The 16,475-nt window shown below is 34.0% G+C and overlaps 2 protein-coding genes across 2 annotated transcripts in view; both read left to right on the top strand.

The window, feature by feature from the left end:
• The window catches only part of nomo (nodal modulator), a 39,896-nt gene extending 35,198 nt beyond the window's left edge, over positions 1-4,698 (top strand). Inside the window, exons 30-31 of the mRNA XM_056459728.1 lie at positions 3,614-3,706; positions 3,799-4,698. Of these exons, the coding sequence (XP_056315703.1) occupies positions 3,614-3,706; positions 3,799-3,930 (225 nt within the window). The 3' untranslated portion in view covers positions 3,931-4,698. The remainder of the gene's footprint in view (positions 1-3,613; positions 3,707-3,798) is intronic.
• Positions 4,699-7,978: 3,280 nt separating this feature from the next.
• The window catches only part of LOC130230614 (protein unc-80 homolog), a 116,043-nt gene continuing 107,546 nt past the window's right edge, over positions 7,979-16,475 (top strand). The window contains exons 1-7 of the mRNA XM_056459727.1: positions 7,979-8,267; positions 8,663-8,711; positions 10,534-10,690; positions 11,091-11,386; positions 13,700-13,823; positions 13,971-14,035; positions 14,156-14,292. Of these exons, the coding sequence (XP_056315702.1) occupies positions 8,176-8,267; positions 8,663-8,711; positions 10,534-10,690; positions 11,091-11,386; positions 13,700-13,823; positions 13,971-14,035; positions 14,156-14,292 (920 nt within the window). The 5' untranslated portion in view covers positions 7,979-8,175. The remainder of the gene's footprint in view (positions 8,268-8,662; positions 8,712-10,533; positions 10,691-11,090; positions 11,387-13,699; positions 13,824-13,970; positions 14,036-14,155; positions 14,293-16,475) is intronic.

Raw genomic sequence — 16,475 nt, 5'->3', positions numbered from 1 at the left:
TGTACAGTGTCAAAGTGTATAAGATTATAGTTGGTGTTGGGTGTAATATAGCCAGTGTAACTAATGTAATTAGATTACTTTTCGGCAAAAACAGTAACGGCATCCATGTACATTAAAAATTAATACACACAAGCCATGGCTGATCTATAATTTCTAAATTAAAATTAAACCAAGAATAGAATTGTGCTGTAAACATTGGGCTCACCAGTCTCATTAAGTTAATATTAGTTATTAGTTATCAATTAGTTCATATTAAGTCAAACAAATAAACAAATGACTAGAAAAAGATTATATGGTAGTTACTTAGACTGTCACACTTTTTGTGCTGTCAGTGTGTGTGTGTGTGTGTGTGTGTGTGTGTGTGTGTGTGTGTGCGTGTGCATGTGTGTGTGCGTGTGCGTGTGCGAGTGTGTGTGTGCGCCATTGTGTGCAGTATATTTAAAACCAACTTGAGGATAGTGGAAAACATTATTAATTTTGTAATTACACAGACTTTTGTGAGAATATAAATGTTAATGTAATGTATTCTTGTGATTCAAAACTAAACTTTCAACAGTCATGATTCTTCTATAATTATTCTAATGTCATTTTTATGTAATTAAATTACACTTATAATGTACTTGCCTTAAATGCTTTAAATAAATGATAAACAATTCAAACAGAGTAATAAAATGCAAATATTTTGCAGAATTATTCTATTTTTCAGCTAAAGAAGGTTATATTTATCCAGGCAGTTAACCATTTTTGAACATTTATTGTATATACATTTAGATTTATTTAGTATTATTTTAAATAGTATTTAGTAAAGTAATGAAATCACTTATTGAGCAATTGAGTTACTTTTAATACATAGTAATTTTAGTCATAGTAACTATTTAAATACCATTTTAATGAAGTAATCAAAAAAGTCATTACTTAGTAATTGCTGAAGTAAATAACCCAACACCACATATAGTTGAACACCGCTTGTCCATTCAGGTGCTTGATAGATATGTTTGCTGTTTACTTAAAAGCTTTTGAAATGTGTTTTGCTCAAATTCTGCATGTAATTACATTAGTGTTGGAAGGGAGTTAATAGAATTGACAGTGTTCAGTCATGTGACCTGTACGAAGACCCAGAGGGTAAAACAATGGCCCGTAACGGCACCTTACACTGGGATCTCCATAGAAACGGAGCACAAGCTGGTCACATTTCCTTCTGTTTCGGGCTACAAATATATGGATCACATATCAACAACAAAAATAGAGACACAAAATGTAACCCAAATTTATCTGCAACCGTCATTTTTTTGGTCAGTTAAAACCATCAGGTCTCTGCCAGATCTCAGCGATGTTTACATGTCTATCTTATGTAATGGGGAATCCTTCTCAGTGTTTCAGTTATAGGTGACAGCAGTAAAGAAAATTTGTTTCTGGTATGTTTGATTATAATTTTATTTGTTTTGCTTGGAATAATATTTGCTTATGGGCGACGCGGTGACGCAGTAGGTAGTGCTGTCGCCTCACAGCAAGAAGGTCGCTGATTCGAGCCTCGGCTGGGTCAGTTGGCATTTCTGTGTGGAGTTTGCATGTTCTCCCCGTGTTTGTGTAAATATAAATACGGTACTGGTGAATTGGGTAGGCTAAATTGTCCGTAGTGTATGTGTGTGAATGAGTGTGTATGGATGTTTCCCAGAGATGGGTTACAGCTGGAAGGGCATCCACTGCGTAAAACATGTGCTGGATAAGTTGGCGGTTCATTCCGCTGTGGCGACCCCGGATTATGAAGGGACTAAGCCGAAAAAAAAATGAATGAATAAATTAATATTTGCTTGTAGGAGAAACTTTTACTTTTACTTTTTGCTACTTTTACTTAGTATTTTCAATTATACTTTATAACCGCACTTAACAGCAAATTAGAATAGAAACTGTAAAAAAACAACAACTATAAAATCAAAGACAGTTATAGGTACTTTAGATTGGGATTGGGCAATAATCACTCAGTTCGCGACAGGAGACAGCGCTGCTTTGCCTGCCAGGGGGAGGTCATTTTCCTAATGTTCCTAATGTTGTGACGTCACGTAAAAACTGTCAATAGTAACTAAAATAGTCATAAAATAGTCATTATAAAATAGTCATTAACAAAATTTTACATACATAAATGTTAATTTTCAAACCAAAACCCTTTTTTTGTATATTTTGCTTACTGAAATGCAGTATTACTTTGAAACTGTTTCTAACTAAAAACAACTGAAATTTGTAACTTATACAATCTTTTATATAATTCTTGTTCTTTTTTGTTGTTTCTTTTTTCAAAAAAAAATTTTTCATTTTCTTTATAATGTACTGTGATTTTTTGTATATTCTCCCTTTTTGCTAAATAAAAATAAATAAATAAATAAAATAATTAAGTCACAGCTAAAAAGGTGGTCTATAAGCATAAAAACAAGAGAAGGGTAGTACAGCTTTATGGCAAGCAAGCAGTTTTTCTATGTTGCATTTTTCTAACCTTTTTTATAATAGTTTAACCTGCTTAGATACAGGCTAAATTTGTAGCCTATATGTGAACTTTTTATTATGTTTCAAATATTTCCCAAATCCTGTTTTTTCAGCACTTTTTTTTTAAATAAACTAATTTACAATCTAGTAGCTAATTTTGGTAACACTTTAGTTTAGGTCACAAATCATGCTAATAACTACTGGCTTATTAAAGGCCTATTGTTAAGATATTAATTTAATAATAGTAGTTAAGTATGCTCTTATTGTGCATGCCAAATCCTACCCAAAACCTAAACCTTATTAACTAACTAAACTGTTAATTGGTAATTTATTAAGCTATTAGTGTTAGAGAATGATTTTTTAATAACATGAATTGTGGCTGAAACATATTTTTTTCCAAGTTATTTTGTAAGATACTACTATTCAGTCTAAAGTACAATTTAAAGATGTAACTAGGTTAATTGGGTTAACCAAGCAAGTTAGCCTAATTGGACAAGTCATTGGACACCAGTGGTTTACACTGTAGCCAGTAAATATTTACAAAAAAATCATAATTCTAATAATATTGAAAAAAGAATGCAGAACAACCAAATTTTAATAAACACAACAACCAAACTAAAAGAAATGAGCCTTTCCCAAGAAGAAAAAAAAGAATAGGAAATGCTGTTAAAATGGGGCAGTGCGGTGGCACAGTGGGTAGCGCTGTCGTCTCACAGCAAGAAAGTCGCATGGTTCAAGCCTCAGCTGGGTCAGTTGGCATTTCTGTGTGGACTTTGCATGTTCTCCCCGTGTTGGCATGGGTTTCCTCCGGTTGCTTCGGTTTCCCCCACAAGTCCAGAGACATGCGCTGTAGGTGAATTGAGTAAGCAAAATTTTTTTGTACTGTATGTGTGTGAATGGGAGTGTATGGGTGTTTCCCAGTGATGGGTTGCTGCTGGAACGGCATCCGCTGCGTAAAACGTATGCTGGATAAGTTGGCGGTTCATTCCATGGTGGCAACCCCTGATTAATAAAGGGACTAAGCCGAAAGAAAATGAATGAATGCTGTATAAACTTGCTAGCTTTATAATGCCAATATTGATATTTGATGCATCACTCATTACTAATTTCTGTCTATCTTTTTGGCTGTCCACAGAGGAAAATACCAGACCAAGATGTTGCCCAGGGGTCTTTCATCGCCCTTCCTTTGACATTGCTGCTATTGCTCGCTGTTTATAACCATGAGCGGGTACTTGCTGCTTTTTTTTTCAAGAAGCTTGAAATTTACAACTGTTGCCATCCTACAACTTCATATAAATAATAATAATGTGTCTTTCCCAGGTGATTCCTCTTCTTCTGCAGCTGGTCAGTCAGATCCAGGGTGTTCGAGGACTCACTCAGGCAAGCAGCGATGGGCTTCCTGTGGATGAAGCCAAACGTCCATCAAAACGGCCGAAGACGAGGCGTACATGAGACTCCAGTATCACAAAGCTAATCACTGCATTCAGATCTCACAAACATCCAGCGTCATTATGTTGGTCTGGTCACAAAATCTTAACAAATCAACCTCACATAGGTCGCCATGGTTTTCTTTTCTTTTTTTTTTTGGACCGTATATTTATTGCTGATTCTCAGATGACTCCAGTTTGTTTTTTTTGTTTTGTTTTTTTACTGTGGTGTACTGGTCACACAGATCCCTATAATACAGTCCCTCGCATGTGAAAGTGGCTCAGAGATCTATTTTAGTTTGTGAGAGTTTGCTCAGGGAGGATGACTGATTTTCAAGAATACAATTGCGTGTGCGTTTTTTTGTTTTTCAGTAGTATAAAAAAAAGTAATTGCCCAACTAATTTATTGTTTGATAATTCCAGTAGCGTCATTAATTAATAGATTTTTATTAACCCTCAATAAAATCCCAATTAAAATAATGAATAAATTGTAGAATTCTTTTTTTATTTTACAAACTTAAACACATGCGTTTTAAACTAGAGGTTTGTTTAATATACATTAATACTGTTTCATCAGATTCATTTTTTTATGATGTTTGGCTTCCCTAATTTGTTTATATACCATGTAAGACAACCTGGAGCTCACAGTTTCAGTACCTTTGAAGTAATTGACCTGCTGCTACCATTTGATGGGTTCAGGACATATTCATTCCACTGCATTAAAGCATCAAAATGTGATAATGTATAAGGTCCTAGAGAGCATTGATAATAAAGTGTTTTGGAATTTATTAAATTGGAATTTACTCTTTATTGTGACTGTGAAATCCTCAAAATTGCAGTATGTTTGTCAGATTGTATCTTTTTTTTTTTCATTTACAATAAGTAGGAATCGAGAGCAAATATATTTCCTTGCTCTGAGAAACCCACTTGAAGTTATCATCTAAGCTTACTGCAGCACTGAAACATTCTGTAATGTTTAAATACAAGTTGTACATGATGAAATATAATGAACAGACATTATTTTACCATCTTGTTCTGCATACTCTAGACAAAACCCAATATTTATAGGAAAGAACACAATTGTAAGTTCAATAATACGTAATAATTAAGTGAAATAAATCCCATGCATTACAATATATACACTACCTGAAAAAAGTCTTATCGCCTATCAAAGTTTTAGGAACAACAAATAATAACTTGACTTCTAGTTCATCATTTGGTATCAGAAGTGGCTTATATGAAAGGCAAAGGCCTCTAGATTGCCTTGATTATTAATTATTTAATTAGGACAGTAAGGTCTGATTTTGCTTAGACAAAAGTCTTGTTCTTTAACAGAAATAATGTACAGTATAGAATATAAAGTCATGGTGCAGTGGAAAAAATAATTAATATTGTGTATGGCTCAATAAGCTTGGAGGACTGCATCATACATCTCTGCAGTGACTCAGATAACTTATTAATAAAAGCCTCTGGAATGGAAAAGAAAGCGTTCTTGCAGGACTCCCAGAGTACAACAAGATTCTTTGGATTCATCTTCAGTGCTTCCTCTTTCATCTTACCCCAGACATGCTCAATAATGTTCATGTCTGATGACTGGGCTGGCCAATCCTGGAGCACTTTGACCTTCTTTGCTTTCAGGAACTTTGATGTGGAGGCTGAAGTATGAGAAGGAGTGCTATCCTGCTGAAGAATTTGCCCTCTCCTGTGGTTTGTATTGTAATGGGCAGCACAAATGTCTTGTTACCTCAGGCTGTTGATGCTGCCATCCATTCTGCAGATTTTTTCTTCACCAAACTTGGGTCCATGTGGGTTCGAATAGGTCTTCTGCAGTATTTGTGATTATTGGGATGCAGTTCAACAGATGATTCATCAGAAAAAAAGCTACCTTCTGCCACTTTTCCAAATGATCAACTAGAAGTCAAGTTATTATTTGTTGCTCATACAGTACAACTTAGATCGACCACAAGACCTTTGTCAGGTAGTGTAAATAGAAACATTAGATTTTGTTTATATAGAATAAAGACTTACCTGCAGAAGTGTAATGATGATTGATAAATAATAGCATATTATTTGTAACACTAAAATGACAATTATAATTACATGCAACTAATCCTAACCATATAGTAAGTACATGTAGTCAAAAAATATTAGTCATTATTTAAATTGCACACCTTGAATTAGTGCAAAAATAAAATCTAAATTTCTGTTGTTCCATAAATGGAACAAGAAGTTTTGAATCACCCAATCGTTGCAGGTTACATAATAAAAATGTATTACATGTTTTTGTCAATATTGTGAAATACTAGGTATTATATCATTTTGACAACACTGATGAATAATGGCAGACAAAATCAAAAATAGAATCACAGTTTAAGAAATTCATCTGAATTTCAAGGAAATTATATCAAATGACTGTTAATTGTGATTATTCCATTTTATTAGTCTTCCATTCTGAAAGAACATTATATCCAGTGGCTATGGATTTAGTGACCAGGTCGAGATGTGTATGTGGGAAAATCTGTGATTTAATACAAGCGTTGTATGTTGTTTTCAAAATCAGATGAATGTAAATATACCACATGTAATTCTCTTATTTTGGATTCACATCTGATGTGTAGGTATTAAAGTGATACACAGTAATATATTCATGAACACTATAATTTCCACATTGTATAGCCTATAGATTATAGTACACTATGCATATAGACTATAGCGGCCATACAACACAAAAGAGTTTTAAAATCACAATTCACCTTGTCTTTGTTCGGGATTTACCTGACAGTAGTGTTGACTGTGTATGTAATTGTTCTTTTTATTAACTTCACAATAACAAAACAATGCTTTCAGAAAATAATATCCATTTTAATTGACAGATTATCGATTATTTAATCCGGAGGATTTAAGAAAACACTGTTTGAAGATATAAACCAGATAGTTAATCACATTAAAGGCATTCATTTGTTATTTAGACCAATTGTCTTTTTTTTTTCTTGCTCTTAATGACAAGGTTAGGTTTTGTTGTTTGTATTTTTGAAAGATTTTATCTTTAGGGGTAATTTGGTCACTCAAACATAATTACATTTTATACATCCAGAGGTACTGAAAATTTCAAGTGATTAAAATGCTTTTAAGAGAGGAAGTTAAGAGACCATTTGACAATTCTCAGTTTCTTGTGACTGACATTTTATAGTCATGTTACTGAGTAAAATGGCTAGAATTTTCTTGTTCTTCTTTCCTTTGCATAAAATAGCAAAAAGGAGCTATGTTTTGAGAACTTCCTATTCGTTTTTATTTTATATTATTATTGGTCATATGTTGTGTTTATTTTTACAACAAAATACCTGTGTTTTTATTTAAGAAGCGTTAAGAAATCAATATTTGGTATAATCCTCATTTTTAATCACAAAAATAAAAAAGGATATTCTGACAAATAATAATTTTCAAAATATAAAAATAAATAGTAATGCTCTAAATGACAGCATTAGTATTTTAAATTTCAAAGAAATGTTTATAGAAGTTGTTGTTTTTTACATAGGTATTTAAAAAGAACACAAGAGCAGTAATCACAATGTGATACTGTGGAACTGTTATATCGTCATCCAAGTTTATCACACAGTCTGAATTTTACATCTGCACATGCCTAGTGTGTATGAGAGAGAAAATGTGTTGTTTTTGTCGAATTAACCATTATTGGTAAAAATGTATATTTATTGATTTATTATTATTATTATTATTATTATTATTATTATTATTATTTAATTTTCATCCATTGATTTTGGAGAAAAAAAAACACAATTTTACTCAAACACCTACATTAGGCTACACCTAAATAGTGCATCCAGAGAAACTGAGATTTTTATTTTGTGCTAGAATGACACAAATAGTTTAATATTTCTTTAAACGTACTCAAAAAAACGATTCATTCACAACTTATTTGTACAGTGTAATCCAGTTTGTTTAGCTTATTACGTGCAGTGAAAAAACTATTACCCGAAAATACAAGCGAATCTCGAGCTTTTAAGACCCAGAGGGGGTCCGTGCATCGCTCCATCTTATTGATTACGTATTTCAAGCCGTGTCTTCAAACCGGTGTCTCCTAATTGACAAGTGGACTCGGTGTTTCGGTGCTGCTCCGCGGAGTGGTGTTGACACAAGTCAACACCTGCAGCCATTTTACACTCCGATGTAAAAAAGAAATATGACGGTGATGCCGTGAATCAAACCCATCTCTGAGCAGACCGTCTGCGCCCGCGAATCCAGCAAGTCAAAAATGGTGAAAAGAAAGAGCCTGGATGACAGTGACCAGGAAAACTGCCGTGGGATCCCGTTCCCGATCCAAACCTTCCTGTGGAGACAGACCAGGTCAGTGGTTTAGTCGTGGCATAACAGGTGTTTTCCGCGAGTGATCAGTGTGTTTCTGTGCTGTACGGTTCCCGCAGAGCCTGGCTCATTCGTATGCTTCTCTCATACCGGTGTCTGAATGGATTTCTGTTGCGGACGGTGCGTCATCTTTTCATACACCGCCGCACCTTGTGTCTAATTATGAGACGTAAAACAAATTTTGTGAAATACTGTGTCGAAAAATCTCACCTTCATAGAGCAATGGTGGTGTCGGTGCTTTACCCAGAGCTCGTCATAATTCAATTCCAGTTAAAAACCTGATTGTCATTTGCAGGCTCGATTATGGCTGTTGTTGTGGTTGGTTTACTTCAGTTTTAATCATATTTGTATCTAAATGAATGGTGTATCTGTTTCAGTGCGTTTTTACGACCGAAGTTAGGGAAGCAGTATGAAGCCTCCTGTGTGGTGAGTGTTATTAATAATCATAAGTGAACACATTCACCTGTGAATAAGCTCCCATAAATCTCAGAAAACTGTAAGCCATAATACATGCACTGCTGTCATTTTAAAGCAGGATTTATTGTGGGTGGTAGGTTATGAAAAGGTGTTATCGTTATGTCATTATATGTTTTTCTGGGTTTTAATATATTAAAGAAAATAGTGTACATAACAAGCATTTTTCATGCAATATATTGTGGTTTTAGTCTATACAGTTAGTACTAGTAGTCGTCTTAGTCTTTTTTTCTAAATAAATAAAATTATGATTTTTATCATGGTAAATCATTTTCTTATGTGCAAATAATACTGTAACAAGAGTAAGGAATCATTTGAGATTTACTTGTGAGGATTATGTCTCGCACAAAACCCAGAAGCTGAGGCGGACTTGACCAATAAGCGAGGTAAGCAGTCGCTTAGGGCCCTGGAGAATTAGGGGGCCCTGACCAGTGCCAGGAAGCCTATATTTAGAATATAGCTCTTTTAATAATTTTCTATCATACAGTTTCAATCAGAATTGTCAAACCCCCTTTGATTTTTTTTCTTTCTTTTTTAAAATATTTCCCAAATGATGTTTAACAGAGCAAGGAAGCAGAAACAGAGCACAGTACGTCTGACAATATTTTTTCTTCAGGGGAAAGTCTTATTTGTTTTATTTGGGCTAGAATAAAAGCAGTTTAAATTTTTTTTTAAACCATTTTAAGGTCAAAATTATTAGCCCCTTTAAGCTAAATATTTTTTGATAGTCTACAGAACCAACCATCGTTATACAATAATTGCCTAGTTACCCTATCCTGCCTAGTTAAACTAGTTAAGCCTTTAAATGTCACTTTAAGCTGTATAGAAATGTCTAAAAATATCTATTAAAACATTATTTACTGTCATCATGGCAAAAGATAAAAGAAATCAGTTGTAAGAAATGAGTTATTAGAACTATTATGTTTAAAAATGTGTTGAAAAAATCTTCTCCAATAAACAGAAATTGGGCGAAAAAATAAACAGGGGGGCTAATAATTCAGGGGGTTTATTAATTCTGATTGCAACTGTATGCTGTAAAGTCTGTCTATAACCATTAAGATTTTAACATTATTACTTCGTTTCTGCACCGGTGGCCCCCATGAATAGTGAAACGTTTATTAGCTTGTTAAGAAAGGGCCTGTTCAAACAAAAGAAAATTTCCCTGTGAAGAGTAATGGACATAGATTCACAAACAGCAATTATTCAAATAACAGTGAAAAGATTAGCCGATCGTGGCTACTATACAGTGTTAAAAATGACAGTGCTGTGTGTTTTTGCTGTTGCACTTTTGGTAACTGGTCCAATATGTTCAGTGGCGATGGGTACAATTTAATGTATTTCATTTTATATTAAGAAGATAAAGGTTCCACTTTAAACATATTTTTAACTTGTTGTTTATTTACAAAAATAAAAATACTAATAATAAACTAATGTACAGAGGGAAAAAAATATCTATAGAGAAAGAAAAATGTTTTGAGTTTCAATGGGGCCCCATACCTAGAATTGCTTAGGGCCCCCAAATCACTAAGTCCGCCCGTGCCTAGAAGTCCTGGAATTCATTTTCTATTGACACCACAAGATTTTCCCTGTTGAAAATATAAACACATCTCCAAATAGTTTTATACAAATGTATATATAAATATTGTATAAATATAAATTTGTTTATTAATTTATTAGTAGTAGTGGTATAGTATTACTATTCTATTTCTATAACAAAAACAAGTAATCAATAAGTGCTCATGAGGATTATGTCTCACGTTTTTGTCCTGCCCAGTCATTTGAGCGGGTGCTGGTGGAGAATAAACTCCACGGTCTTTCTCCAGCCCTCACTGAAGCCATCCAGAGCATCTCTCGTTGGGAACTGGTCCAGGCTGCTCTGCCTCACGTTCTCCACTGCACTTCCATTCTTCTCTCCAACCGCAACAAACTGGGTACGAGTCCCTAAAGTGTTATTCTACCCCAAAAAATGAAAAAGTCATTGCCTTTCACTCAACCTCAAGTGGTTTCAAACATTTATGGCTTTCTTTCATCTGTTGAACACAAAAGAATATGTTGTGTAGTATGTTGGAATCCTGTAACTATTGACTTCCATAAGAAAAACAGATACTATGAAAGTCAAGGGTTACCAACATTTTTCTAAATATCTTCTTTTGAGTTTAACAGAAGAAACAACCTCAAAAAGGTTTGAAACATGTAAAAGCTGAGAAAATAAAAACAGAGTTAAATTTTTTGGGTGAACTACCACTTTGTCTTCTTATGTTCTATGTTTTTGTGTTTAAATTGATTTTTTTGGTTCATTATATTAGCATGTCCATGATCTCTTTTCCCCAGGGCACCAGGATAAGCTCGGGGTAGCTGAAACGAAGCTGCTTCACACACTGCATTGGATGCTTCTTGAGGCAGCTCAAGAATGCCATCAAGAGCCTGGTCTGGTTCACGGTTGGTCTGGGGGCAGCAGTGGTAGCGGCAGTGCCTATCTTCAGCCCATCGGGAATCAGGGTCTCACAGACCACAACGGCAGCACGCCTGAAGAGACTGAGTACGCCCGAGCCAAACTCTACCACAAGAACATGGCCACCGTGGAGCTCTTTGTCTTTCTCTTTGCTCCCCTCATTAACCGGATTAAGGTTGGAACTTTTACTTTTTATATTTTATATGCTCAGCAATATTGAAAACCTTGTTACCCTTTTTAGCCAGTGCTGCATTGCCACTGAAGATTTTGTGTTCACTGTTTAAGTGCATTTATCTTAATGCCTGGGTTGTTCTATGATCTGTTCTACATTATTGTTGTAAACTATTCTAATTCTCAATTGTTTTCAGGGAAATGCACAGCTAATGTTTCAAATTATACTTTATAATTAGTGAAAATCTCTTGCTCCAGCTCTCTCTTCTATACAAACAGCCAGACACATATTGTACAGACACACACACACACACACACACACACGCACACACACACACACACACACACACACACACACACATATATACATACACACACTCTATAAGAACTTAATTCTACAAATCATTGGTTCTGTTACTAGCATTTAAAATGTTGCTTTTCAGGATTACATGAATAACATAAGAAGAAAGTTCAACACTTTATTATTACATAGACATTTTAAAATGATCTAAAGTCATTTTGGTGTGGTTGAACTGCATCAAAGGTCATTGAAAGTCAGCAGCAATTGTTGGTAAATTGGCATTTTTTCAGTAGTTTGTGAATTGCATATGCATGTATAATGTGAAGTGGGACGCTGACAAGGGAGGTGCAGATCCAAATGCAGGTTTATTGAGAATGGTCAGGCAGGCAACGGTCAACACAGGGGCAAACAGATGTATACAGGAAATCCAGAGTCGTAGTTAAATATCAGTTGTGACATGTTGTGTAGAATGTAGGCATCTATTAAAATACACACTCAAATTTGACTTTACCCATGCAGTATATATATTATAATTTATATATATAAAAAAAAAAAATATATATTATATATATATATATATATATATATATATATATATATATATATATATATATATATATATATATATATATATATATATATAATTTTTTTATTATAATTATTTTAAAGATGATTTTAAAGATTTAAAGATTTTCTGACCCCCATACATCTTGTTTTGATGTCCTTCGGGGGGATCAAGCAAGATCAAGATTGTTTAATATTTAAAGCTTGATGCTTAATTGCCCTAACCCACTCCCCCACCCCCCACAAACACACACACCTCCCACCTCAGCCTGCCTATCACTCAGAAAAGAAACTCTGATAATTTCTTGTAAAAAAAAAAAACCAGACGAACTCTAAAGTAGTGAGTTACCTAACTAATTACTTGAAAAAGTAATCTGATTACACAACTTTTTATTTTTATTGTTTCTCCCAACACTGAAAATTACATTTTAGAATCACTATGAAGGCTTGAGGTGCAATGCATAAGAAATTAGCAGAACGCAAAAGATGGTTCAATGTCCAAATCTGACTAAAATCTTGAAATAAAACATCTGATCAATGTCTTGGTAACCATATTATAAACAAAATAATTATGGTTCTTTGAATCATTTTTTAATAATTCAACAGTCCATCGTCAGTTCTTTCTTTCTTCCCTTTTATTATTATTTTTCAAAAAGTTATTTGATTATATTATTATGATTATTTAATTGCATATTTTAATTTTAATAAAAAAATATTTCTAACAAATGTGACCCTTAATCATAATTTTTTTAGAAATTCAGATTTATACATTATCTGTAACTGAGTAAATAAGCTGTCTATTTATAAATCGTTTATTCGGATAGGACAATATTTGGCTGGGCAAGAACTATTTGAAAATCTGGAATGTAGGTTCAAAAAAATCTAGAAACTGAGAAAATCTATTTTAACGTTGTTCAAATTAAGTACGTGTTTTAATTCATCTAATGTTTCTAACCAAAAATTTAGTTTTGATATAATTATGGAAGGCCATTTACAAAATGTATTCTTGGAAGATGCTCTTTACTTAAAATGCTAATGATTTTTGGCATAAAAAATTGCCAATTTCTTCAGGGTTACAATTAAAAGCCTACTATATATGTTATTTTTGTTAACACTTTAGTTTTAGTCAAAATTCACACTATTAGCCAACCATTAACTAACACTACTAGCTTAATAAACTACTAATTAGCTGTTTATTAATAGTTAGTAAAGTAGAAGTTGGGTTTAGGTTTTAGGTTGGTTTAGGGATGCAGAATAGGATCATACTTTAGAACTACTATTTAACAGTTAATATCTTAATAATAGGCAGGTAATAAGCCAGTAGTTAATAGCATGAATTGTGACCTAAACTAAAGTGTTACCTAATTTTTGTAATGCTTTTAAAATTAAATTGTTTTAAATTTACTTACTTAAACAGCTAAAAAAAGTTGTTGATCATTTTGCATTTGTCAGGAGTCAGACCTCACTTTTCGACTTGCTGGTGGACTGGTTATTTGGCAACCAATGTGGGAGCACCGGCAACCTGATGTTCCGGCTTTTTCTGCCCTCATCAAACCCATGCGCAACATTGTTACAGGTCATTTTTTACACTTCGTCTTTCTCCAAAATTAATAATTGTACATTTTAATCCATTTTAACCAGTATTTAACCCAATTGCACAGCTCATCGTTGTAAACTGTCAACATTTCACACATCTGCTGTCTCTTCTTCACGTTCTATACAGCAAAGAGGAATTCTCCGGTGAATAACCAGTGCAGTCCCCATGATAGCAGTAACCTGTGCCCTTCAGTGAGTATTCAGCCTCTTGTGGCTCTTTGAGTGCTGGCGTATATTAATTTCCCCTCGCAGTGCATTAGGATCATTGTTGTTCTCAGTCATGTGATTGGCTCTTGTGTCTGAGTTTTTCAGGTGGTGTGTGAATCAGCTCTGTCTGACTCCTCCTCCTCCCCCTCGATGACAGGACAGAGCTGTCGCCGTGGCAACTCACTGGAGAAGGGAGGCTCTTCACAGCAGGCTTTTGAGAAAGGATTTTCACAACCGAGGAAGTGAGTCTTTTACCTCTAGGAACATACAAGTCCTGCTATGTTGAAACATTCATATAAATAAGCTTGAATTACTTATAAGAAATAGAAAATCTTTTTTGTCTATCCAGCAATAATGCATTTTGTGAAAGTGGTGTTCATTGTTAGTTCAGAATACCTAACGGAAAATATGACACAACATAAATAAGTATTATCATTCTGGTGTGAGTGCTTTCCATTACCTCTTTTTAATATATACACTACCTGACAAAAGTCTTGTCGCCTATCCAAGTTTTAGGAACAAAAAACTATAACTTGACTTCTAGTTGATCATTTGGTATCAGAAGTTGCTTATATAAAAGGCAAAGGCCTCTTGATTACGCGTATTTTACCAAAATAGAATATGATCATGCCTTGCTTTCAAATGATTTAATTAGGACAGTAAGGTCTGACTTTGCTTAGACAAAAGTCTTGTCACTTAACAGAAATAATGTACAGTGTAGAATATAAAGTTCTGGTGCAGTGGAAAAATAATTAATATTGTGTATGGCTCCCATGAGCTTGAAGAACTGCATCCATACATCTCTGCAATGACTTAAATATCTTATTAATAAACTCATCTGAAATGGCAAAGAAAGCCATCTTGTAGGACTCCCAGAGTTCATCAAGATTCTTTGAATTCATCTTCAATGCCTCCTCCTTCAATTTTTCAGCTGGTCAATCCTGGAGCACCTTGACCTTCTTTGCTTTCAGGAACTTTGATGTGGATGCTGAAGTATAAAAAGGAGCGCCATCCTGAAGAATTTTCCCTCTCCTGTGGTTTATAATGTAATGGGCAGATCAAATGTCTTGATACCTCAGGCTGTTGCCATCCACTCTGCTGATCTCTCGCATGCCTCCATACTGTATATAACCACCAAACCATGATTTTTCCTTCACCAAACTTGACTGATTTCTATGAGAATCTTGGGTCCATTCGAGTTCCAATAGCTCTTCTGCAGTATTTGTGATGATTGAGATGAAGATCAACAGATGATTCATCAGAAAAATCTACATTCAGACACATTTCCAAATGATCAACTAGAAGTCAAATTGTTTGTTGTTCTTACAACTGTGATCGAAAACAAAACTTTTGTCAGATACTGTGGGCGACACAGTAGGTAGTGCTGTCACCTCACAGCAAGAAGTTCGAGCCTCGGCTGGGTCATTTGGTGTTTCTGTGTGGAGTTTGCATGTTCTCCCTGCGTTCACGTGGGTTTCCTCTGGGTGCTCCGTTTTCCCCCACAGTCCACAGACATGCGGGACAGGTGACATGGGTAGGCTAAAATTGTGCGTAGTGTATGAGTGTGTATGGATGTTTCCCAGAGATGGGTTGCAGCTGGAAGGGCATCCACTGCGTAAAGAAAATGCTGGATAAATTGGAGGTTTATTCCGCTGTGGCGACACAGATTAATAAAGGGACTAAGCTGAAAAGAAAATGAATGAATGAATATATATGCAGTTGAAGTCAGAATTATTAACCCCCCTTTGAATTTTTTTCTTTTTTAAATATTTCCCAAATGATGTTAAACAGATCAAGGAAATTTTCACAGTATGTCTGATAATAATTTTTCTTCTGGAGAAAATCTTATTTGTTTTATTTCGGCTAGAATAAAAGCAGTTTTAAATTTTTCATGAACTATTTTAAGGTCAAAATTATTAGTCCCTTTAAGCTAATTTGTTTTTTCGACTGTATATATATATATATATATATATATATATATATATATATATATATATATATATATATATATATATATATATATATATATATATGTATATATATGTATGAATTGTTCTTTTGTATTGACCTTATTCTTCAATGCTGCCTGTTTTTAATGTCTAAAAATGAATGTCTAGAAATGAAGTCTCAAGCCAAAAAGATTCAAATATCAGTGCCCGCTCATACGTGAAGAATAAGGTAAATAAGGGTCATTTGATCAAACGAACAAAAGTATACAATTAGCAAAAAATCTAACGCAAGTGACTTTGCCAAATACTTATTTTTATTAAGTTGCATATGTTTTACCGTATGTGTTATATTACTGTATTAATTAATTTATAAACATTTGTTTGTTTTAATGATTTATTAATTAATTATATTTTTGTCTGTATTACTTAGTTTAAAATAAATGTGGTTCTAATGAACAAAGTTGCATGGCTAAAAT

The sequence above is a fragment of the Danio aesculapii genome, chromosome 6 (assembly GCF_903798145.1).
Source record: "Danio aesculapii chromosome 6, fDanAes4.1, whole genome shotgun sequence".
NCBI lineage: Eukaryota > Metazoa > Chordata > Actinopteri > Cypriniformes > Danionidae > Danio > Danio aesculapii.
Note: the sequence above shows the minus strand (reverse complement) of the source record. Positions and strands in the feature narration are given on the sequence as shown.